This window comes from Urocitellus parryii, chromosome 2, assembly GCF_045843805.1.
Source record: "Urocitellus parryii isolate mUroPar1 chromosome 2, mUroPar1.hap1, whole genome shotgun sequence".
NCBI lineage: Eukaryota > Metazoa > Chordata > Mammalia > Rodentia > Sciuridae > Urocitellus > Urocitellus parryii.
In genome coordinates, this window is record NC_135532.1 from 46824786 (window position 1) to 46851589 (window position 26804).

Below are 26804 nucleotides of genomic sequence, written 5' to 3' on the forward strand. Positions count from 1 at the left end.
CAACTGCTGCAAAAATCTAGGTTTGGGTCTGAGCTTTACATAGCAGTTGGAGGGCAAAAGAAAGAAGTACATGAATTTATTTAAAAAGAACTGTTAAGAGTTGGTGGTTCCTTCATATAATAAAGTGAGAATTTCATTCTGGACATACAGACTTTAGGATACTATGTGGTGTAAGCATGTGGAGATGCCCAGCAGAGCTGAAGATTGTCTGAAGAGGTCTAAACTACAGAAAGACTGACTTACAGCAATCCTTCTCAAGTTATTTTATATGTACTAACATATAATAAAGCTAACAAATCTATACATTGAATTTCAATTACAAAAGTTGAATGTCAAACTCACAAAAGTGTAGCATTTGCACATATGAGACATTCTTTAAAAAAAGCATTAAATGAATAAATCATTTATTTATCCTTATTTGATGCTCAGGTATAAAGTTTCATAATTACTATTGCAGGAAGGTCCCAACTGACTTCCCCTTCTGCTGCAGATTCTAATCAATCAAACATACACAATATTGGCTTATGCTCACCACATTCTGAATTCGCATCCTTCTAAAATCAATCTGTGGTTTTAAAAAAATGTACATTTAAAACTAAAGTACTTACTCGGTAACCTTCAAGATCTCTCATTTGGATCTGCAACAGAGAAAGATCCCTCAAAATTTGCAAATTATCTTTATCTAACTTGAGGGCATTTCGGTAACACTTAATAGCTTCATCATATTTCTTATCGGAACGCTGCAGGAGCCCATATACATGCCAACCTATTAAGTTAAGGAAATAGAGACATTCACAGAAACCGGAATATAAAATGTTAACAAAATGATATTTTATCTAAGATTTGTTTCAGAATGATCTAGGACCAGAGTAAAGGGAACAATGAGGGGTGATGAAGATGAAACTTGACTGACAATTGTTAAATTGTTGAAACTGAGTGACAGGCACACAGAAGATCATTATTCAATCCTCTTCATTTTTCTATGTGCTTGAAACTTTCTACAACTTTTACCTAACTTTAGAAACTTCTCAGAAAAAGTTCTTTACATTTTTCTACCTCTATTCCCTCACTTTTTTTTATCCCAGTAGCCTCAAAATTTACTTACACAAAAATCACAATTATCTTTTTTTCAAAAAGGCTTAATTTTTATTTTATTTTATGTATTTATTTGTGGTTCTAGGGATGCCTCACACATACTAGACATGCATTCTACCACTGAGTCATGGCCCCAGAATGCAATTATCTTTTAAAACAAGTTTACATTCAATGAATTCTAAAATATGTAAAATATCTAAAAATCACTAAGTTCACTAGTGATAATAAAGACCACAAAAATTAAGTACTTCTCACAAATTAAAGTCTTAACAGATCTTGGAGCCAAAAAAACCAACAACTATCATACTTACATGCCCTCTCTCTTCACTCTGGGGTAGGCACTGGGATAGAAAAATAAGTATTTAGTATTTTGGAAGAACACTAAGCTAAATATGTGAAAACACTAGTAAGTCTATTCATGTCCAATATTAGTTGCTAAGTGAGATTGTAATGCAAAATTTAAGATATAAGAGCACTAAGTAAAAAGACTGTAAATAAAAATATACATAGGCAAAAGAAATGAAAATCATTTTCAATGATCCATTTTTTAAAAATACTTTTTAAAAAAATATATTGGAATACTATCTAAAGAAAACTACAATTGTAAAGATTCAGTGAAGTAGCCAGGCATTGTGAAACAAGCTTATCATTCCAGCTACTCAAGAGGCTGAAGTTAAGAGAATCACAACATCAAAGCCAGCAAGGGCAACTTAGAGAGATCCTGCCTCAAAATAATAAATAAAAAGGGGTAGGCAATCAGAGAAATGAAAAGTTGTGCTGCAATTGTGTACAATGAATCAAAATGCATTCTGCTTTCATATATACCTAATTAAAATAAATGAATATTTTAAAAACTACACATCTCTGTATAATTTTAAATCATAAAATACTATACATGTATGTGTCCTTGATACTTGTGAATTTCCTAATTTACATTCTCTTTTCTTAGATCAGTGAAAATATACATTTTTCAAGATAGCTAAAAATTTAAGTAATAAAATATGTAGAATATCAACATTAAATGGGGGGGTAGGGTTATAGCTCAGTAGTGGAGCACCCCTGGGTTCCATCCCCAGTACCAAAAAATTAAAACAAAAATATTTCAGTAAAGTAACAGCTATGTCCCTGTGCGTCAACAGAAACCAAGCAAATAATCAATATAGTGTCTTTCTTGATATTAAATAAATAACACTGAAGGAAGGGGTGGTTGCTTGTTTGTTTTCCAGTCCTCTTAAATTTTATGCCTTACTACTAAAGATAACTGATTTAACTCCTACAACACCCAGGTTATGCACAGCTGAAAAAAAAAACACACCTGGGGCTGGGGCTGTAGCTCAGTGGCAGAGTGCTTGCCTAGCATGTGTGAGGCACTAGGTTCAATCCTCAGCACTACATAGAAATAAACAAATAAAATAAAGGCATTCTGTCCATCTACAACTACAAAAAAAAAAAATTAAAAAAAAAACACGCCTATACACACACCTTAAAGAATGTGCATTATCAATTTCAACAGAGTCCTTGCAACTGCTGCAAAAATCTAGGTGTAGGGTGTAAGTGTTATATGGCAGTAGGAGGGCAAAAGAAAGAAGTAAATGAAGAATTTATTTAAAATGAACTGTTAAATGAACAGTTCATTTAAATGAACTGTTAAGGGGGCTCAGCAGCACAGCACTTGCCTAGCATGCATAAGACACTGGGTTCGATCCTCAGCACCACATAAAAAAAATAAATAAAATAAAGGCATTCTGTCCATCTACAACTACAAAGAAAAAAATTTTTAAATGTTATAAAAAGAACTGTTAAGAGTTGGTAGTCCCTGGGGCTGGGTCTCAGGCTCAGCAGTAGAGCATGTGTAAGGCACTGGGTTGCATTCTCAGCACTGTATAAATAAATAAAATAAAGGTCCATCAACAACTAAAAAAAAGAAATGGTGGTTCCCTCATACAAGAAAATGAGAATTTCATTCTGGACATAAATGATTTTAGGATACTAGGTAGAGTAAGCACATGGAGATGCATGCTATACAAGTATTCTACTACTAAGTCACACCCAAAGCCAAACCTGTTTTAAAAAGTAAATATGCACATACACACTTTATAGGGATTCTTTAAAATACACCAATAAACAAACAAGGAGTAGGAAACTGATGAAACTAGTAATTACAAAATGTCAGTAATTATTAGAGATGAGTAATGGTTACAAAGATTTCACTGGATTCTCTTCTACGTAGATTTAAAAGTTTTCAAACAAAAGGTTTTTTAGTTTGAATTAAGAGAAAAAATAGTAAATAAGTAAAATAAACTATATTACTATAAAAGGATACAGACATGACTCTTGACATCATTACGAAGTCCTTTACGAACAAATTCATATGCTTCTTCTTTTTTTCCTAAACAGTTCAATGTTAATCCTTTCATAGCCAAAGTCTCTGAAAAATAATGTTAACCTCTATATAATATTTGAATATATAATATTCAAATTATTCTCTTAGCACTATTTTAATATTTGAAAACTGAAGGATACTGCTTTAATGCTTACACTAGTAATCTTTTTAATCTCAGAACTTTTCTACAAATACAAAAAAATAAAACTACACTTAAGTATTTTCTTAAAGTTTAGTCCAAATCCTTTTCTAAAAACTCCTTAGGTTATAATTAAGTTGTTCAAATGCTTTCGGTCCTTTCAAAACTATAAAAAATGTTGATATCCTACAGAAAAAATTAACAAAGCAGGCTCTTAGGTCCTACTGAATTAAATGTATTACAACTCACTATTCCACAGCTTTCCCTGAGATCAATTCTAGCCAATCATCATCTAATTTACATCTCACAAAAACAATGAATCTACCTAATAAAGAGATAGACAGAACTTAAATAATATATTCAATATTGGAACAGAATTTCAACTAATTCTTACCTAATTAACATCAGCTTGAATTTCAAGAACATAGGGACTACAGGAGTGAATAAGTTAGCAAGTTAATAAATAAGGATTGTTTAGAATAAAATAATCTCTCAATAATCCACAGAAGGGAATAGACAAAAACAGTGGTTTTCAAACTGAGCTCCATAGACTTTGGAATTTTCAGAACTCAGTGATCCAGCTGCCCAGACCCCAATAACCAAACATCTCTCATCTCTCTTACATATTGAACTTTTCCAGAGACTTCATTTTGATAAAGGTTCCATAGCTAAAAAGCTTGAAACTAAGTTTTAAATTTCAAAAATTCCATGAAATGGAAGATTCATTTCCTTCAACATTACTACAAAAGTAAGCAAGGGTCAGCTTATTTTCCCAATAAAGTGTTTTCAAGAATTCCTTCTGTTGTTCAGAGACCTCAACTAGTTTTGCTATGATACAGAATCCTGTTTTTTTTTGACTATCCAGATCCTTTGAAAAACACTGAAAATGGATGAAGCAAACACCAGTGCTAGAAAAACAATACAATATACACAATCCAATCTAATGGTAGATCAACAGTACCATATTTATATAAAAGGTCAGCAGATGTATAAAAGCACATCTGCCAAAGAATAAAACACATGTGACTATCTTCACACTACTTCTGTATTTTCCTAGTTTTATATACAGAAAATCAAGGTCTAAACAAATTCTATTCAAAAATCAGGCCTATAACTTGAACAGGTTGAGCATCCCTAATACGAAAAACTCAAAAGTCAAAGTTTTCTGAGCACCCATAGGTTCAACATGTATTCCACAACTTTTAGATTTCAGATTTTTGGATAAGGTATATTCACTTGTAGTCTATGCAAAATTCCAAACTCTCAAAAACTCTGAAATCTAAAATAGTCTGGTCTCAAGCATTTCAGATAAGGGATATTCAGCCTGTTAATTACCTCATCCAATTTTCCCAATACATCTCACCTAAGGATACTACAAACTCTGAAGCATAATAAAGTAGTCTAGAATAAGACTTATATGAAGCATAGCTAAAAATGAACTCAATAGAGAACTGCAAAGCCTTGGAATATGGGAAGTACTCTTTCATTTTTAAGTATCCTATCTGATTTTGGAATCAAATTTCTCTAGGGCAATCTCTCAACAGACAATACCTCCATGTTCAGCAAATTTGGGGTTCGAAAGAATGATCTTGCAAAACTTGAGGCAATTTTTGTACTGCTTCTGTTCATAACATTTCTGCAAAGAAATATGAACAAAAATTATTTTATAAAATGAATGCGTAATGAAGCACCTTTTCACTGCATCATATAAATTCTAAATTCAAGATCCAAAATAAGGTCTAAAACAAGACTTGTAATCAATTTATATCACTCAAAACATAAAGTGTACTTTTGTTACCTACTCTTTGCCAAACTGTTCTAGAATCTGAGTATTTTTACTTCAATAGGAGATAAAGAAAAAAGACATTTAGTAAATAGGAAATTTATCAACCAATACTGCCACAGAATTTAACTGAAAATTCAAAAGCAAAACATGTGTGATAACAGAAAAATATTAGAACACTCCATTAAAAGTCTTTGCTATTTCAAGAATGAAAGTAAGACCCAAAACACACATTAAAAAATGACATTTATTGAATTATTACTATGTATCTGTACAAAACTTGGCATATCTTAATGCTTTCTTTTTTTTTTTTTGGTACAAGAGATTGAATCCAGGGACACTTAATCATTAAGCTATATCCTCAGCCCTTTTTATATTTTATTTTGAGACAGGGTCTTGCTAAGTTGTTTAGGGCCTTGCTAAATTGCTAAGGCTGGCTTTGAACTCAAGATCTTCCTGCCTTAGCCTCCTGAACCACTGGGATTACAGGCATGCATTACCACACCCAGCTTTATTTGTGTTTTAAGTCATACATAAAGATTATATATAGTAATGGGATACCATCAAATGTTTAAATACTACATACATTGCAAAATGCTTAAATTAGGCTAAACATTTACCTACTCAAACATTTACCATTTCCTTATGAATGAAAATCCGTTCTTCTAGCTTTTTGAAATCCACAGTATATTATTATTATTTACAGTCAACCTACTCTACAGCAGCATACCAGAATTTCCTGCTCTTCTCTAATTATAACTTGGTATCCACTGTTCAGCCATTCCTCATCCCCTGCCCCCAGAATTCCCACTGACCTCTGGTAACTACCATTATACTCAACTTGTATGAGATCAACTTTTTCAATATTATTCACATAAGTAATATGTCTTTCTGTGCCTGGCTTATTTCACTTAATGATTATCTCCACTTCTACCCATGCTGCTGAAAATGTCAGGATTTTGTTCTTTTCTTTAATGACTGAATAATACTCTATTGTGAATATGTACCACATTTTATTTATCCATTCATTAGTTCATGGACACTTAGGTTGTTTCCACTAGCTGTTGTTAACAGGGCTGCAATGAGCATACGAAGATAAATATCTCTTTGACACACCATTTCATTTCCTTTGGATATTTTGTGAGGAGCCTCCATACTGTTTTCCAAGATGGCTGTACTAATTTACATCCCCACCAACGATGTCCATGGGTACTTACTCTTCTCCATATCCTCGTCAGCACTTATCTTTAGTCTTTCTGCCATCTTAGTTCTTATAACAATTCCTTAAGGTAGGTATCATTACTTCTACTTTGCAAATGTGGAAACTGAAACTTGAGAATGCAAAAACTTGTTTATAAGTAGTTCAACTTAACTGAAAACTCTGGTCTAGCTCCAAAGACCATCACTAGCCCAATACAAGCATAAGCAACATCTTTATTCCTAAATGCTACCAGTTCCGGGTAAGTGATCAATGCACTGATCAAGAGAACATGTCATCTCTTTCACTCTTCCTCACTTATGCTATTCAGAAAGACTGGATGTTCTATCACTCAGGATGATGAGCTTAACCCTACTTTAAGGCTTCTACACTGTGTTCCTTCCCCTGAAATGTTCTTTCTGGGATATTCCCATGGCTGATTTCTTATTATACAAGTCTCACACATTGACATGATCATGCTAGCTAATTTGCTACCCTCCTATCCTTCCACCACTACATATATTTTTCTTTATAGTGCTATAGTATTTCAAATTTTTCTTTATTTATTGCCTATTTATTATCTGTTTCCCACTATGGCCTAAGTTCGAAGAAAGAAGTGGTCTTGTCTAGCATAAAAACATTTGTCATAGCACTTTCATGACCCAGACAAATTGGAATGCTCAATAAATACAACCTCCTAAATCAAAGCAAAATGGCAATTTATATCACTTAAAACATAAGTGTACTTTGTTACCTACTCTTTTGCCAAACTGTTCTAGAATCTGACTATTTTTACTTTAATAGGAGATAAAGAAAAAAGACATTTAGTAAATAGGAAACTTATCAACCAACACTGCCACAGAATTTAATTGAAAATTCAAAAGCAAAACATGTGTGATAACAGAAAAATATTAGAACACTCCATTAAAAGTCTTTGCTATTTCAAGAATGAAACCAAGACCCAAACACACATTAAAAAATACAAAAGATAAGGACATGGTTAAATCATTGCAACAGTGGTTCAATGTAGGGTGAATTTTAAAAGTTATCATAGAAAAGAATGTTTAAATTGCGTTTGATTGCCTCTGAGGAAGGAAACTAAATATCTGTAATACAATGATAGTAAAGAAACCTAAATTTTCAACCATGTGAATATATTACTTATTCTAAAAATACTGTAGAAAAACAATCTGAGTTGGACTTGGAGTTCACCTGACAAATGACAAGAAACACAGAAGGAACCACTGGGGAAGAAGGAAAGAAAAATATATTTTTTTCTGACTTACCAAGTGTTAAGTAACACTTTTACTGGAAACATTTACTGTGTGTCAGGCACAGTTCTCAATTAATCTTTATTTAAGTTCCTGATACTCCATTTTAGATGAAGAATCTGAGATAGTTATTGAGCTTACCAAGCTAGGGTCAGAACCACAATTCTTATACAGGTAGTTTGGCTCTGGAGTCCAAGTATTCTAGTAAAGGAGTCTAAGTTCAATAAGGAACTATTTATTGCACACTTAATAGAAGAAAAAAAAAGACAGATTCTGGGTCCAACTTTATTATTAACCTGACTCAGAACCTTAGACACTTGGTCATTTACCATTCCTGAGTTTGATTTGTCTTATCATAAAAGAAAGCATGAAATAGCTCCAAAGTTAATACAATGCAATGCTGACAGCCAGTCTAGGGAATAAGACAGATATAAGCCAAAGAGAGTATGTAATAAGCCATTTGAGTAATTTATATGAACGTGTTTAAGTATAGTGATAATTAATAGAAAAAAATTACTGTTGGTGGCAAAGCACTTTGGTTAGTGCTTACATTAACAAAACTTAAAAATAATTTCTTAATAGGAATTTTTGTTTGCCATGGAATTTGTTGTAGCAAAATTTTACCCACATTTATTGCAATTGCAATGATAAAATCATTCACTTTTCAGCGACCTCCCCAATTCATGCAACTTTATAGTAAACATTTTGTATGCCCAGTTAAGAAAATGTTTTCCCCAACATTTCCCAATTTATTGGGGATAAAGTTACTTCAGTAGCATCATTATCTTTTTGTAACCTAAGTGTAATAACTCATGGAAATGTTTTCTTCTGTATGCTGATACATGATTTGAACTAGAAAATACTTATACAGAGAGAAAAGAAATATCCTCTTTTAGAAACAATGCCAAATGGCCTTAAATCCAAGATGATCTCTTATTAATGCTTCAGATCTCCTGGACAAAAAATTTTTAAAACCTGAAGGGGCAAAGAAATTCATTCCTCCAATTTCACAATGCATAAAATAGAAGGGTATAAGAAAAACAAAAGTAATAAACATACGAAGCCCAATGAAGCAATCAGTCATGCTTTAATCATTAGTATTTTTATGTTTTTACACTTGTCTCTGGTTTGCTCAACACTAAGCTCATATACAATTAAGATTTAAAATTTTCTTCCCATCTATTATATATCATTCTTAACATTTTAAAGACTGTTGTTTTTATTGGCTTTGAATATCTATGAATTTTTATCAGTTGGTGATAATATGTGGAAATATTCTATAATTAGTATTTTATTTATAGTCAAGTCAAGCAACAGCTAACCGCTATTTAGCCAACACATGCTTTCAATACATATTCACCCTTAGAATCTAAACGCTTGTTCTGCAACTACACAACTTGATTTCAGATAAAAAGACAAGACTACGAAAGACAGCTATCAATTAACAACATTAGTTTCAGGTACTGAGTCTCCAGGGTCTATTGAGAAAAGCAAAGGCTCCCCTCCTCCCTGTAAGGACGCAACCTGCAAAACTGTGAAGGGCCCAGGGACGCGGGCACACAGCCCAAGGAAAACCCCTTGTCGACTTAGCAGCGGTGTCATTATCGAGTCATTGTTCAAGTTTCTGCTCGGAAACAAAAATAAATGCTCCCAAGTGCAAAACCAGTTGGTTTTACGAGTTAAAAGCAAACAGCTGTTCCAGTTTCTGACAACTTAAAAGTGCAGTTCGAGTCACCTATTCACTTCTCAACAGGGGTAAGTACAGTACATTACAAACAAGAAAACACTCTCCCAAAGGGAGTTGGGCTTAATTTTCCCATAACCTTAATCAATCAGGGTCCCCACCCACCAGCTGACCGCTCCCACTTTGACAGGTATTGGGGTGCAGTGTCATCCAGTAAATACTAAGCACCCAGGAACAATCCCGGGAGGGGGGGAGACCAGGGAAACAAACAGGGGAGGATCCAGGCGCTGCAGAGGACCCGGGGACCCACGCTGTCCCCGGACTGCGAGAAGTTTCTGGAAAGCGCGCGGCAGGGGCGAGGCGAGGAGAGCCGCACCGCTGCAGAAGGAGGGCCGGAGCGCGGAGCGGCCCTGGCGGCCTCGTCGGCCGCGGGGCGGGGAAGTCGGGCTCCGAGGGTTCTGAGGTAAACAAAGAGCGCAGCGGAGACCGAGCCGGGCCGGCACCACCGCCGCCACTGCCCGCCCACCGCAGGAGCCCTTGGGCCCTCTGGCCGCTCACCAAAATGCGTTTGAAGAGGTTGCTCTCCTTAGGCGGCAGCTGCACGTTTGGCATCGCGGCCGGCGGTGAGACTGGCTGTCCGGCGTCTCTTTTCCCAGGGGTAGGCACTAGAACTAGTCGCTGCTCTGAGTAGGGCCGCAAGAGACGGGTTACTGCATTAGCCTAGACTCGGGGCTGGGCAGCCAGGGCGGGGCTGCTTGGCAGACTGGCAAAGGAAAGAATCTATGCAGGACACGCTTTTGCTAACTCTGGCCACAGTTTCTGGCGAGCGCTCCCGCGCGCTGCAAGATGGCAGCCAGGGCCCGCCCCCCTGGAGCTGAAGCGGGCAGGGACGCCGGGGGCTGGGCGCACGCGCAGACCGCAGCATCCCCGAAGCGCTCAGGGAGGCGGGGGCGAGAGGGCAAAGGACTGGGGCTGATTGGCGTAAGGCTGCTGTCACCAGAACTGAGTGCCTAGGGCTTATCATTCAGCATAAACCCTAAAACACTGGCTTGAATTGCGCTTCTGGCCCAAGATAACGTAGGCTATTCCCGAGTCAGATATTTTTACATTTCTTCTCTCTCAGCAACTTAAACCGTGCTCTTCACATAATAGAACCTGCATGTAGGACAAATTTGTTTTCCTTCCCTTCCCCGCGCTATTTAGACTCTTAAGAGGGGCCTTTTCAGTGCAGATCTAGAAAATGGTCACGCCTATGTGAGGACACATGGGCAGGCCTTGAAGTGAGCAACTTGATGTGAAAGAAACTTCAGAAAAATATTCCCAACCATTTAGAGCACCTACAGTTTTCAGTGGGAATAATGATGGTTTTATGGGGCCATGAATCTTCCAGATCTACCTCTTCTTTTCCCTGGGTTCCCTTCTTACAAGCCATTAACATAATTATAATAATAGAAACAGGATTCAAACTCAGGATCTTCGAATTCAGGGATACTTTCTACAATAAATAAAAGAGCATAATGATAGTAATGTTTGTGTCTAGACAAATACAGATATACATTTGTAACACGAATAACTGCATCTACAACGTTACTTTAGTATTAAGGCATATCTAAATATTAAATACATAAATACATATCTTGGATGGTAACTTGTGCATATTTATGAAACTATAGAGTAGAGTGATTGATGCTTAATTGCATTTAATAGGTCGTAATGAGTGCTGAGCTGGTATTTGATTTTTCTTCTCTCTCCACTGAGTTGGTTGGAAATGGGAGAAAGTAGGCATCATAGGAGTCTTTTAAAATAGGGAAGAGACTATTATAAAAAGTAGAATCCAGAAGGCCTATTCTTCTCTACTGAAAATAGGCACTCCAGCTATTAGAGAGGAAGAAGTCAAGAAGGACTTTTAGGGAATATGACTGAGTTGTACCTGAGGACTGCCTAACAGCCAGCAAATACAAAGAAGTCCTTGCTCACAGTATCCTCAAACCCAACCACTTCCACAGTACCTACCCACAGTACCTATCACTGTGGCATTGTTAATTTCTGAAAATTCTCTGGCTCTCAATTTATCTACATCCTCTGTAATAATCTAATTATTAATAAAGGGTTAAAACTGAGACAAGCTAAAGCTCCAGTGCTCTAGTCACGTCATCCCCAGAACTTATAGGACATTTTTCTATAATATACATCAGCCAGCTCAAAGCCACTGTGCCTTTCCTCAAGGCCAGTTTCAAAATGACAACAAAAATTTTAAAACAAAATGGAGAAAAGCATAGTACTAACTGTAAATATCTTAGAGACAAGGAATATTTATCTGTTATGAAAATTTTCTGTGGGCTTCATCCAGCCTTACTCACTACAAATCATTGTTTCCATTTACTGTGGTACCTGCCAAATCTTCACCCTTATTCACTGTGACTCTTCCTCTTCTCTAAATTGGCCAGCTCATGCTGGTTCATTATTTGTACTTTGCTGCCTTCCACCACTACCAACTTCTCCCATTTCCCATGATGGATCCCCAACATCCCGTCTCCACATCTTCCAGGGAAGCACAGTAGCACAAAAGAAACCTACAATCCTAAACACTGGGAAGTGAGTAATTATAAATTATTCATATTGAATATTTTCCTCACTTTCACACACTATGCATGCATACCTTGGTAGCTTATATAGAGCGAGGGTAAGGAGGGCGGTCAGATAATGAAAAATAAAACACCAGTTGTGCTGCTGGTAGTTGTGAGCCCCAAACCTTAGAGTATATAAAAGATGTAATGTATCCACAATCAGAAGGCCTAGATTAACCAGTTGCTGTAATTTTATTACTGACTTCCTGTTTACTCTGGAGAAAAATCTTTTTTTTTTTTTGAGAGAGAGAGAGAGAGAGAGAGAATTTTTAATATTTCTTTTTTAGTTCTCGGCAGACACAACATCTTTGTTGGTATGTGGTGCTGAGGATCGAACCCAGGCCGCATGCATGCCAGGCGAGCGCGCTACCGCTTGAGCCACATCCCCAGCCCCAATGGAGAAAAATCTTATTTCCACCTTTCAACAGAAAATGGAGTTATAACATTATAATCTCTTTCACAACAAGGTTATATGAATTTAATGCTTAGTCATTCAAAGCTTATGATTTTTTTAAAATGCTGTGTAAATATGAATTCGATGTTTCTCAAAAAGAAAGCTAAAACCCCTTTGAAGGTATCATGGACTTCCACCAATTGTTTGTTCCTGGTATTTCAGACAAGGTGTACCTCAATTCAAATCAGCATTTCGAATCAGCATTAAATTATAGCTGCAATAGTTTCTATAAAAACCCTCACAGGGCTGGGGTTGTGGTTCAGTGGTAGAGTGTTTGCCTGGCATGTGTGAGGCACTGGGTTCAATTCTCAGCACCACATATACATTAATTAATAAATAAAATAAAAGTCCATCAACAATTTAAAAAATTTTTTTAAAAAATCTTCACAGTTCCCAAAGCAATTTTGGCATACATGATATGAGCCAGTTCTTCTATTTGCTTAGCCTAGAAGATCCAAAGAGAAAAAAAAAATAGGAAAAGGATTTTCTTCATTCTATGCACATAACATATCTTGTAGAATCTGCTGGCAGGGTAAAATTAAGAAGTTTGCTGCTATTCTCACAACCAATTTAGCCATGTAAAGACTGATGGGAAAACAATTTACGGGATTTCATACTAAATTCCACTCAAATTCTCTGATGTTTCTGCTCCCTTCTTCTCTCCTTGCTCTTGTTTCTGAGGGGAAAAAAAAAATGGCACTCTCATTCCTCCCTTGAGTTATCCATTCCATTCCCTTTTTGCTCTTCCTGAACTTTTATTCATCAGTTACTGTTTCATAATTTGCATATTGTGGGAGGAAATAGACAATAAACACATAAATGAGAAAACAAGATAACACCAGACAGTGAGAAGTCCTATGAGGGGAATAAAATGAAGTCATGTGAGGGCAATGGGGGCCGAGGAAGGGACTCCTTAAATCAAGTTCTCAGGAATAAGTACCCTCTGGGAAGGTGGTAACAACTGAACAGAAACCTGAGCATGAGAATAGAGCTATCAAGGTAAAAAGCTGGGACAGCATATTCTAGGCAAATTGAACCATGTGCAAATGCCCTAATGTAGGAACAAGATTGGCATGATCAAGGAACCAAAGGGGCAGGTGAGAATTTGTCTCTATTCTCACATTCAAAGAGTGGCTAGAATATAGTGCTTGAGAAGGGAAGTGGCATGCAGTTTGGTTAAAAATGTAAACCAGGTTTGTCATTTCAGGCAAAGTTGTTTGGGGTTTTTTTTTGTTGTTGTTAATTTGTTTTGTTTTTTGTTCTGTTTTAGTCCATTTTTGTTGCTATAACAAAACCCCTGAGACTTTATAAGGAAAAAGGTTTATTTAACTCAGAACTCTGCAGGCTCGAAAACATAGCTCTGGCATCAGCTTCTAGTAAGGGCCTCGTGGTAGATAGTATCACACGACAGGAACTCTAGTATAAGAGAGGTGTCAACAGGATGGGAGAGGAAGCAAAAGACTGGGGAGGAGTGAGTTTTGTTCTTTTGCTCTTTTATAATAATCCACTTGCTTGTTCTGGGGAACAAATCCACTCTGGAGTCATGACCCAGTCACCTTCCATTAGGTCATACCTTGTAAAGGTCCTAACACCTTTCAACATCATTACATTGAGGACCAAACTTCTAGTACGTGAATGTTTGGGGGACAAACCATATCCAAACCATGCCATATCGCAAGTTCAATGGGAATCCAATGAAGCATGTCAGCAAGAGAGTGACCTGATTGAATTTATTTTTTAAAAAGATCACTCTGAGTACCCAGGGAAAACAGACGAGAAAATGCAAAGTGGCAAAACTTTGTTCCTTAAGATTTAGCTTCTTCATCCAATGTTAGGAGCCACAGCAAAAATATTGATACAGGCACCTTTGGATTTTATTGACTGCCAGCCAGCAATTCACATTCATATGGTATTTGGTCTCATGCTGTTCAGCTGGGCCCATTTCAGGACTCAGGTTACTCATGTCACTCTTGTAATGGGAGAGTTCCCATTGGTTGGGAAAGGATGGTAGGAGGGTGTTCCGGGGGAAGTGGAAACCCCCCCCCCCCCCCCCCCTCCCCCCCCGCTCAGGTAGACACACACGTGGCGGACCCACCTGTTAGGGGACGCACACGGCCTCTCTCTAAATAAAACTTTGTCTCAGTTTGACTGGCTTGTGTTTTTGTGCCCAACCGGGTTGCAAGATTGCAAGCCCGTGTGCACTGACAGCTCAGCAGGGGATCGCTCAGCAGGGGTGCCGCAGGCAGTGCTCTGCAGCAGGAGCGGGACTCAGCCGGCCCGGGGCCGGGCAGTTTGCGGCAATCCAACAGTGTTCTTAGAGTATTTTCTGAAATATCATCAGTTCATTTGTTCAGTTTTTATCATTGAGTATCTACAACAAGTCAAAAATATCTGCCCTGGTGCTGGGGTTATGGCTCAGGGGTAGAGTGCTCCCCTAGCATGTGGGAGACCCTGGGTTCAATCCTCAGCACCACATATAAATAAATACATAAAATAAAAGTATGTGTCCAACTATAACTAAAAAATAAATTTAAAAAATCTTACCTCATGGAGCATACATTTTAAGATTTTTTTAGTCCACAGTATCCTTTACCTTGAAGTAGCACAGTGGGCCACTCTCTCCTTCAGGAATTTCTCTTCTTTAGGTCACCAAAGCTCTATTGTACCCTGGGTTTCCTTCTGACTTACTTCCTAGTTATCTGCTAAGTCCTGGATCAACTCCTCTTCTCCTAAATATAGGTTGTCTAAACAATTCTCCCTCAACAATGGGAATAAAACATGTTCATTGAGTACCTACTGTAACCAGCAAATACAGAATTAATAAATTCTCCTCTTGTCATAGCTTTCATTATTAACCCAAGTAGATGGTTTTAAATCTGTCGCTAGTTTCAAGTCCTCTTCTAATCACCTTCCCTTCATTCCCATTTTGTTAAATATCTTCAACTAGACATCTTATAAGCATTTCCTACATGAACACTTAAAATTTATCATCTTCCCATCAAACCAGTCCAAATCCTGACTTTTCTGTTTTTATTAATGACATCACTCTTGTGCTTGGTCTCAAAATTTTGTAATCAACTTTAACTCTTCTTTCTTATTCTCCACAGTCAAGTTGCCAAGTTATTTAGATTATAGATCTGGTATATTTCTCCCTTTGCATCTTAAAACTCCCATTCCATCTTAAAACTCCTAGACTTATGATGGGGTTGAATTCCAATAAACCCATCATAAATTGAAAATACCATAAATCAAAAATGCATTAAATGCAGCTAACCTATCAAATGTTGTAGCTTAGCAATACAATCCACAGTGAAATATCAGTTGTTTTTTTGTGATGATGTAGCCAACTGAGAGCTGTGACGGCTTTCACTGCCCAACATCACAGGGGAGGATCTGATTTTACTACATAGTCCTAGCCTGGAAAAAGATCAAAATTCAAAATTCAGTTTCCACTGAATGCTTATTACTTTCATACCCTAATAAAATCAGAAAAATCACAAGCCAAACCATCTTTCAGTTGGGGACCATATGTATTGCAAAAGCATCATAACTGGTTCCTCTACTTCTAGGTGCTTTCTTCTCCATAATACTTCCAAATAAGTCTTACCTATTGAAAACTCTAAATGAATTACTGAGAATATAAAAACTGTAAACAACCTTCTCCATTGTTTAGAACTTGGTCTCTATTCTCAGATTTTTCCTTCACTTTGCTTATACAATTATATTACATACCAGTGAAGTTTTATGTCTCTATTGATCCAATATTTTCTAATTATCACACTTTTGTTCAACCTAGTAGGTTTATCAGAAGTCGTTTTTCTCACTACCCTAGACTTTATCTTTTCAAATCCTTCCTTTTACAAAGTCCTTCCAATTCTTCCCAGGGGATCTGTTCTTTTCCTATTAATTTTCAAGGCACTTTGTCCTTTTATATCTTTGTCTTATCCTGTTTTATGTCTCATGGATGGTATGTTATTTGAAGGCAGTGGTTCTCAATCTTGGCTTTACTTTTGTATTATCTAGAGAGGGTCAAAAACTACTCATGCCTGAGCCCAACTCCCACAAATTTTGACTCAACAGAAGTAAGATGAAGGCTTGTTATTTTAAAAAGCTTCCCAAATTATTATAATATGCAGGATTGAAAATTATTGTTTGAAGGCCTTTTTATACTAATCCAGGCTTAAATGTGCCACTCTTCTCCTTTAGGTTGAATTTACATGAGGCACAAAACAAAACAAAAAAGGAAAAAACTGAGGCTGGGGTTATGGCTCAGCAGTAGAGTACTTGCCTAGCATGTGTGAGGCCCTGGGTTCAATCCTCAGCACCACATAAAAATAAATAAATAAAATAAAGATATTGTGTACAACTAAAAAAATAAATTAAAAAAAAACCTTAGCACCAAGATTTAATTTGGAATCCTGTGCAAAAGGCTACCCATTGCTAATGAGACCACAAATAATGAATGTGGTCCAGAAATGGAATCTCTGAAGGTCTCTGGGGTCAGCACAGAAACATCCTTTATACCAGAGTTACATTCAGAATGATCAAGACTACTTTGCATCTCAAAATCGTCATCCAGTTTGTACCCCCTTTTCATCTCATCTGTTGGACTCGTTTATTTGTTTGGCTCTGTGCTTTTTCTCCAACCTCATCCTTCTGTTGCTGTTCTCTATGCCCCATCTTTCCATTCTGCTTACTCCTCAGCTCCTTCACTGAGCACTCCCTACCTCCTTGCCTTATTAATAACTACCCCTCATCAGGGACATTGCTTCTCATTCTGCACAGTCCCTCCCTATGTATTATATGAATGGGTGGGAGCAGGGTGGCATGCATCAGCAATCTTTTCCCTCCCGCTGACTCTTCCAAATCACAATATTTCACCTTCACTTACAGAAAATGGTCTATGCCCACTAGCTCTATCAAACATTTCTTCTTTTCATCTAGGTCACTACCCTTCATTCATTCATTTGCCAAGTGACACTAGTCCTCCTTTCCTCGGCAACTCCTAGCATACTGTTGTGACTTTGGTATCTATATGGATGATTCAAACCCCTAGCCTTCCTATTCCTTTTAACCTATTTTAGCCAAACCACCCCATCCCGAAATCTTGAATCACCAAGACCTGCCCTACTGTCTTAAGCCATAAATTCCAACAATCTACTGTCCTATTTTTCTAATTATTTTTTAAACAAGAAGAGTTTTGTCAGCATCTTTTTAACTTCAAGGTAACTTGTTAGAGCAGGTACAACATACCTGATTTTAGAAATGAGGTCCCCGCTTGAAGGCTTAGTAGCCTGTCAGAATAGTATTGAGGGCAGTCTTTTTTTTTTTTTTTTTAACCATTACATTGAGTGTCCAGCATCCTGCCCCCAACATGAAGCCAAGAGTTTGTATTCTCGGAAGGTTGTTCTTATAACTTCTGATGTCAGTGACTCCAACCAGATTCTTCCTAGGACAATTCACATTCTAATGACAATCTCCTATCTTTCTTTCAATAAATATTTGCTGATTCCTTGTTCTTATTAACTTCTGATGTCAGTGACTCCAACCAGATTCTTCCTAGGACAATCCACATTCCAATGACAATCTCCTATCTTTCTTTGAATAAATATTTGCTGATTCCTTAATAAAGTCCATTCACTCTTCAAGATGCAAACAGTGGTCTGAGCTAGCTCGCTCTCTCTTTCCCCTATTCTCAGTAGACCTATTCTTCTACTACATCAAACTTACCAGTTTCTGAACCATATCACCTTCTCCTTTTCTTTTCATTCATTCTCCCCACATTTTTTGTATTTTAATTTTTTATTTGTTCTTTTTAGTTACACATGACAGTAGAATTTTCTTGACATATTATACATACATGGAATATTACTTCCCATTCTTGTGATTGTACATGATGTAGAGTTACACTGGTCATTTATTCATAGATGAACATAGGAAAGTTATGTTCGATTCATACTATTGTTTTTCCTATACCATGCCTCCTCCCTTCTCTTTATCCTCCTTTGTCTAATCCAGTGAACTTCTATTCTTCCCTCCCTCCCCCTGTATTGTATGTTAGCATCTGCAAATCAGAGAGAATATTTGGCCTTTGTTTTATTTTGGGATTGGCTAATTTCATGTAGCATGGTAATCTCCAGTTCCATCCATTTATAGGTAAATGCCATAATTTCATTCTTATTTTTGGCTGAATAATATCCCATTGTGTATATATGCCATATTTTCAAAATAAAAAATAAAAAGGCTACAATGGTAGAGCACCCTAGGTTCAATCCCCAGTAAATTTGCCCAAATTACAAAACTAATAAGTAAGGGACATTTGACCAAAGTTGGACTTCTGTTGTTCTTACTTCCTCAATAATAGATAGAAAATTTATCTTTTTTTATTTAGTTATTGTTTTAAGTTGTAGTTGGACACAATGCCTGTATTTTTATGTGGTGCTAAGGATCGAACCCAAGGCCTTGCACATGCTAGACGAGTGCTCTATCCCTGAGCCACAACCCCAGCCCAGATAATTTATCTTTTATGAAAGATATTCAGAGGGCTGCGGATGTACCTCAGTGGCAGAGTGGTTACCAAGCATGCACCAGTCCCTAAACTTGACCCCCAGCAAAGCAAAATAATAGATATTCAGAATTTGGGTATTGAACCTAGAACTTCACACATGCTAGGCAAGCCCTCTACCATAGAGCTACATCTCTAGTCTGTGTAAAAGACTGAAATGGGCAAAAGACTATAGGGTATTTTGTTAAGTGAAATGTATTTCATTGCATTTGAGCTGTTTTATAAGATCTGAAAGTTATACAAAACTGACAATAAGATAAATGAATTCTTGTCTGCAAAAATGCAATTTTTTTGTATAATGAAGGAACAAGTGATTTTTGCCCCTTCATATTGTATACACTGACAAATTTTTCAGCTTTTATTTATTTTTTTTGTAATGGGAAGTTTGTTTGAATTGAAGGGTCATAATTTTACCTTTAAAAATATGCTTTAGCAGTATAAACAAAAAGGACAATTTTGAAAGTATGTTTGGGAGAAGTAAGAAGTCATCTATTTGAGGTTAAACATGAGGTTCTTGGAAGATATCATAATAAAAGGACAAGATTCAAAACAGGTTGTAGAGAGCTGAGAGAATGATGTTGCTATTTAGTGAGACAAAGAATACAGGTGGCAGAAACAAGGTCACACTCAAGCCCAACTGTCTTGATTCAAATCTCTTTGGCTGCTGGCTTGTCCTTTTGGCACAATCTTGAGCCAGTAATCTAGCCACATTGTACCTATCTTCTACAATGGGCATTGCAATTGAACTTCCATCAATAGGGGTATGTAAAGATTGAGTTAATTAAATTTAAAATATTTAGAGCATTACCTGGTGAAGAATATTAAATGAATGTTAACTACTGTATTATTCTTATAGTTCACAGTTCCTGATCTGAAACCCTTGAGACCAAATGTGTTTCACAATTCAGAATGGGTGGGATAGCTCATGGGGCTGGGGTTGTGGCTCAGCGGTACAGCGCTCACCTAGCACATGCGAGGCCCTGGGTTTGATCCTCAGCATCACACATGAAAATAAATAAATAAAGATATTGTGTCCAACCAAAAAATAAATATAAAAAAAAAAAACAGTAGAGTGCTTGCCTAGCATACAATGTCCTGGGATTGCTCTCCACCAAAACATGAAGTTCAGAATATTTTGGATTTAGAATGATAAATACATATGCTGGCATGGCATGACACCCTCAACAGGATCTGGAGCAGCACCCTGTAATCTAATACATTATTTATTCAGTAAAGTATACTCATGTTTACAACAACACTAAAGTGGCTTTATACAGATATAAATTGCTTCACCTCCGTATTGGTCAGGTTTGCTTACCAAATGTTCATGTTAGGTCAAATTGAAAACCTTTAATCTTCAAAGATTTTGAATTCTGAATCACAAATGAGGTTTTTCAGAGCTTTTGGGATTTGGGAAATTGAAGATAATTGCTGTATTACTAAAATTTTAAAAACTATGAGATTAAAATAGAATTTGGAAATCCTGGAAATCATTCAAAAAACAAGATTTTGAATTTAATTACATTTCTACTTTGGCAAAGTTTTAACTTTTTCCTTTTAAAAATTGCAAAGCAGGGGCTGGGGATATGGCTCAAGCGGTAGCGCGCTCACCTGGAATGCGTGCGGCCCGGGTTCGATCCTCAGCACCACATAAAAACAAAGATGTTGTGTCCGCCGAGAACTAAAAAATAAATATTAAAAAAAAAATTGCAAAGCAAGAGCAACAAATTATTGATACAGGGAGGTTTCTCTTTATAAATGTTTCAGCTAATAAAATGAAGAAAGAATTTGATAAAACATCACCTTTTAGTAGCCCTTAATGAAATAATGTATCTAGGTAATTAAGAGTTTATAAGATTATTTTCAAAGACAACTGAATATTTTCTATCTTCTAATGGAAGTATCTAACCCACTTATGAAGCAGTTTTGTAAAATAAATGAATGAAACTGAATTTAATATTTTAGATCAGGAAATAACAGTGAATACAAGACTAAAAACATCTTGACTCTTTGACTCAGAGCAGAGGATCTGATTTCACGAACAAATAAAATGTAAGGGGAAAAAGAAGTAAGGAAGCCCCAAAGATTGAGATTCACAATAAATATGACAATCAATTGCAATGCATCTATTTGAACCCTTTGAATCCTGATGCAACAAAATATTCATGTTAGGCCAGTAAACAAGAAAAGAAAAAAATCTAATACAATTAGGTAGATTTGAACTCCAGCTGGATATTTGATAATATAATTTTTTAATTTTTAGGGGTACTTACATTTTTAAAAGCCTTTTATCTTCTGGAGATACTTACTAAAATATCTGCAGATGAAAATATTTGATGTTTTGTATTTGCTTTAAAATAATCCAGTGGAGATGGGGAGAAAAGAGAAGAAAGAGGGCAGGTGAAACAATGTACCTAGGTCTAGTTTAGGTGGAAAGGTAGTTTTGTCCTGTCTTTCTTCTTCTTTTTCTTCTTTTTTTTTAAAAAAAAAAATAAAAGGAAGAGGGCTGGGGTTGTAGCTTAGTAGTGGAGCACTTGCCTCAAACATGTGAGGCACTGGGTTCAATTCTCAGCACCACATAAAAATAAATAAATAAAGGTGATATGTCCATCTACAGCTAAAAAAAAAAAAAAAGATAAATGGAACATAGGTTGACTTTGTATGTCTTAATTATTTGAGAGGGGTTTAGTTTCAACAATGCCAGCAGGTGGCGCATTTCTTAGGATTCACTTTTCAAGCTAAGAAAAAAATTTGAGAGCCAGTATGAACACGGGAAAATAAGATATTCGGCCTTTTCATTCTTTGTATTTCTGCTTCTTTCAGGGGAAACAGTTTATAAGAATACAATAGAATAACATATGCCTTGCCAGTTCTTTTCATCCTTCATGAGAGTTTGAATTTTATATTAAATTGTTAAATAATTTCTGATTTCATTTTTTCTATCGTCAAACATATCTGATCTTTACATTTCTAGTCTTCATATTGTGGGACATTAAGGTATGGCCAAGGGCCTAAGCTCCAGGAAACCAGAAAAACAGGCTCATCTTCATGGTGTGCTCAAAGCCAAAGAGTATCATAACTTGTATGCAGGGATTTTAAGTAGCTTTCATGCTTTTGAAAATTTCACAGAAGGAATCAAAAATTTCAGCTTAGTCTGGAACCAGTATCTACAGCAGCCCTGGTTTTGATCCCCAAAGAATGTACAGAAATGTGGAAGCCCTGGTGCTCTGCTCTGCTTTTCTGAAGGAAAACCCTAAGTGGACACTTAACTAATTTGGAGTCCCTACAAATGGACACAAGTTGATTTGTGTCATGCAAACACACAGAGAGAATCTTTAAACTAGCCTAGGAGAAGAAGCTAAGTGAAAGTCCCCCAATAACTACCTCTTGGGTATTTGGACTAAGCTTGCTTTTCTAAAAGAATCTGAAAAAATGGCCCTGCATAATTTATTATTTTAGCTTGCTCCAAGTTCTAGAAGGTGGACATGTAGGTTCTCAAAGGGATATAAAATTATCAGTACTATCACAAATCCACTCAACAAAGAAACTCTTTATTATTGACTTTACTATGAGAAATGTTTCAGATATGATAGTTCTTATAACTAATTTAATCAAAATCTTATATGTATATGTTTTTGTCACCAAACTAACAGTTTTTATTATTGCTATTACTGTTTGGGGAAATATTTATCTTTTCATGATATTATACTCTTTAGAAGTTATTTAATTTTATAAAATGATCCTTAATACCTTCCATAGGTTTTTTTTTCCTTTTATGGCCTCTTACAATAAAATTCATCACAAAACTAAGGAACTATGTTATGATTTCCATCTTAAATATCTCCCAAAAGCTCATGTATTAAAGGCTTAGTTCCCAGATAAGGTGCTTTTGGGAGATGGTGAAAACATCTGGAAGTGGGGCATAGTTGGAAGAAGTTGGGTTACTGGGTCACTGAGGTTGTGCCCTTGAAGAGGATATTATGATCCTGGCTATTCCTCCTCCCCACCCTCCTCAGTTACCAAGTGATGAACTGACCTGCTCTGCCCGTGCTTACTGCTGTAAGGTTCTTCTCTCCATAGGCCCAAAAGCAAGGTGGCCAATTGACCGTGGACTGAAACCTCTGCAATAGTGAGCCAAATAAATCTTTCCTCCTCATAACACTGTTTATCTCAGATATTTTGTTACAGTAATAGCTGACACATACAAATATGAAAATAATGATTACTTGTAATTTTACTGGACTTTTAATATATAAGCATTTAAAATATATATATATATATATATATATATATATATATATATATATATATATATATATATATTTTTTTTTTTACTTTCAGTAATGGGAATTGAACCCACAGCCTAGCACATGATAGGCAAAGCACTCTACCACTGAGCCACATCTTTAGCCCCAAATATTTTTTAAATGGAATAGCTGCCTATTTTCAAAATATGTTCCTTCAATTAATGATATAACGTGTGGGGCTGGGATTGTGGCTCAAAGGTAGAGTGCTCACCTACCATGCGTGAGGCACTGGGTTCCATCCTCAGCACCACATAAAAATAAAACAAAGATATTGTGTCCACCTATAACTAAAAAATAAATATAAAAATGATATAATGTGAATATCTTTGCATGCAAATAAATATAAATAGACCACATTATTTTCTTTCTTTGAAAATTTACAGGAGAAAGCAGTATTTATAGTATCAAGAATAAGTTCTTAGGGGAAAGGGGAAAAAAACAAGGGGGAGAAATGAATTACAGTAGATGGGGTAGAGAGAGAAGATGGGAGGGGAGGGGGGATAGTAGAGGATAGGAAAGGCAGCAGAATACAACAGACACGAGTATAGCAATATGTAAAACAGTGGATGTGTAACCGATGTGATGCTACAATCTGTATATGAGGTAAAAATGGGAGTTCATAACCCACTTGAATCAAAGTGTGAAATATGATATGTCAAGAACTATGTAATGTTTTGAACAACCAACAATAAAAATTAAAGAAAAAAAAAGAATAAGTTCTTGGCTGGGGCTGTAGCTCAATGACAGAGCACTTGCCTAGCACATGTGAGGTACTAGTGTGAGGCACCAGGTTCAATCCTCAGCACCACATAAATATAAACAAATAAAATAAAGCATAAGTTATTTTTTTGTTTGTTTGTTTTTGGTACTGGGGAATGAACCCAGGGATGCTTAACCACTGAGCCACATCCTCAGCCCTTTTTATATTTTAGAGACAGGGTCTCACTGAATTGCTTAGGACCTCAGTAAGTTGCTGAGGCTGGCTTTGAATTCAAGATCCTCCTGCCTCAGCCGTCTAAGCTGCTAGGATTATAGGCATGGGCCACCATGTCTGCTTAAGAATAATTTTTTGTAAAGATTTTTACAAATTGAGGAATAATGCAATAAAGTGCATGAAGTTTCATGTATATCTCAATGAATTTTTATATATTTAAATGTTAGTCTACTTGGACTGTTGTAAGAAAATACCATGGCCTGGTGGTTTTAAAAACAAAAATTAGTTTTTCACAGTTTTGGTGGCTGAGAAGTGGAAGATCAAGGTACAAATCAGCAAGTTAGGTTTCTTTCTAGGGTGCCTTCTTTTGGCATTCAGGTACATGACCCTTCTGTGTGAGCAGAAAGACTGAGAAAGCTCTCTTGTGTCTCTTTTCAGAAGACACTAATCTTACTGGATCTGGATCAGAGCTCCACCCTTCTAACTTCATTTAACTTTAATCATCTCCTTAAGGGGTCCTATCTTTAATGCAGTCACATGGGGAGATAAGGCTTCAATATACAAATTTTGAATATATACATGAATAATATGGCTATGAACAATGCAGTTCATAGGAAGGCTTTCAAAGACTTGTTAAAGACTTTTTGGCAAAAATTGTACTGTAATTTCTTTTAAATTTTTATATTTAATTGACACATAATTGTGCACATTTATGGGGTGTAGTATTATATTTCAATACATATGTATAATGTAGGGTAATTGGCCTATCAATTACCTCAAGAGTTTATTATTTGTATTGGGAACACTCAAAATCTTTTCTACTAGCTCTTTTGAAATATACAATTATATAGTCCCTAAAGCAAAGGGGGACTGTAAAACATCATGTCCCTGAATGCCTACTTTCTGCTCCCAAAGACCTCACCAAGTTAAGGGAACAATGAGAGCAAGCCTGGGCTAGAAAGTTCAGATATATATTATCTTAAAGAACAGAGGCTTTCATGTACCCTGGGAATTAGAACAAGTTAGTGTTATCTATAAAAAACTACTTTTTGCATATACACTGGGACAATTGCTCCTTGGGATGCTTGTCAGACAAGCAAACTAATGCTGATGTTATCACAGCTTCTGCAGCCTAACATCTAAAATCCCTCTCTGACGGGAGGCTGAGGCATGAGGATCAAGAGTTCAAAGCCAGCCTCAGCAAAAGCCAGGCACTAAGCAACTCAGTGAGACCCTGTCTCTAAAAGAAATACAAAATATGGCTGTGGATGTAGCTCAGTGGTCGCATGCCCCTAAGTCCAATCCCTGGTGCCAAAAAAAAAAGCAACACAAAAAAGTCCCTCTCTGAAAGAGGATGAGTGTAAAACTGAAGGCACTGTGGAAAGGATACATGTCACTTGTCCAGCTAGCTGCCATTGGACAAAACACTGTGAAAGAGAGGAGGTACTGCTTGGCACAGTACTGTAAGGGGTGGAGATGCAGGCAGCCTGTCACCACTAAACTCTTCTTGGAGCAGTTACTGATCTTTTATAAGCTTTCCCTAGTAAATCATCTTTCCCATGCTGTCTTTGGGCACTTTCTTTGGCCTGTCTGCAATCTACCCTACTGCCTTGACACAACTGGGCTGTGGATGAAATAACAATCAATTCTTGTCAATCAAGAATACGCTATAGGATATTAAAAATTATTTTCCTATCCAACTGCACATCTGTACCCATTCACCATCCTCTCTCCAGCAAACCTGTGCCAACATTCCCAGCTTCTGGTAACCATTATTCTATTCTCTACTTCTGTAAGATAAACTTTTTTTTTTTTTTTAAGGAGGGCTTACTTTTTAAGGAGAATAGTTTTACATATGATACTTAAGTTATTAGTTGCATACACAAGTCAAAGAATTAAAGGACTTTCTGGAATAATTTAAGAGAATGGCTGGGCACAGTGGTGCATGCCTGTAATTCCAGTGACTTGGGATGCTGAGGCAAGGAGGATCACAAGTTCAAGGCCAGCCTCAGCAACTTAGTGAGGTCCTGTCTTTTTTTTTTTTTTAATTTTTTTTTAGTTATAGTTGGACACAATACCTTTATTTTTAAAAATTTTTTATGTGGTGCTGAGGATCGAACCCAGGGCCTTGAACATGCTAGGCAAGCGCTCTACCGCTGAGCCACAACCCCAGCCTCCCCCTCCCCCGCCCCCCACCTGAGACCCTGTCTTAAAATAAAAAATAAAAAGGGTTGGGGATGTAGCTCAATGGTAAAGCACTAGTACTAGAAGTACCCCTCCCCCCACAGATAATATTTAGAATGACTTATGTAGAATTTGAAATGTATTCCCATATATATATTATAATGAATAATAAATATACAT

At 36.6% G+C, this 26804-nt stretch overlaps 2 protein-coding genes across 5 annotated transcripts in view; one reads left to right on the forward strand and one right to left on the reverse strand.

Moving 5' to 3' along the window:
- Nucleotides 1–10407, reverse strand: part of Naa16 (N-alpha-acetyltransferase 16, NatA auxiliary subunit) — a 63397-nt gene extending 52990 nt beyond the window's left edge. For 3 of the 4 annotated variants that reach the window (XR_003301771.2, XM_026399576.2, XM_026399573.2), the window contains exons 1-4: nt 10112–10407; nt 5169–5253; nt 3419–3523; nt 609–766 (exon numbers count right to left, since the gene is read on the reverse strand). Coding sequence is in view for 3 of the 4 variants with exons in the window: in XM_026399576.2 (XP_026255361.2) it covers nt 609–766; nt 3419–3523; nt 5169–5253; nt 10112–10165 (402 nt within the window). In the remaining variant the exon portion in view is untranslated. Of the gene's footprint in view, nt 1–608; nt 767–1406; nt 1437–3418; nt 3524–5168; nt 5254–10111 lie in introns of all 4 variants that reach the window. The other variant, XM_026399574.2, reaches the window with a different exon arrangement.
- Mtrf1 (mitochondrial translation release factor 1) overlaps nt 10131–26804 on the forward strand; it is a 50796-nt gene continuing 34122 nt past the window's right edge. The window contains exon 1 of the mRNA XM_077795207.1: nt 10131–10211. The gene's annotated coding sequence lies outside the window, so the exon portion shown is untranslated. The remainder of the gene's footprint in view (nt 10212–26804) is intronic.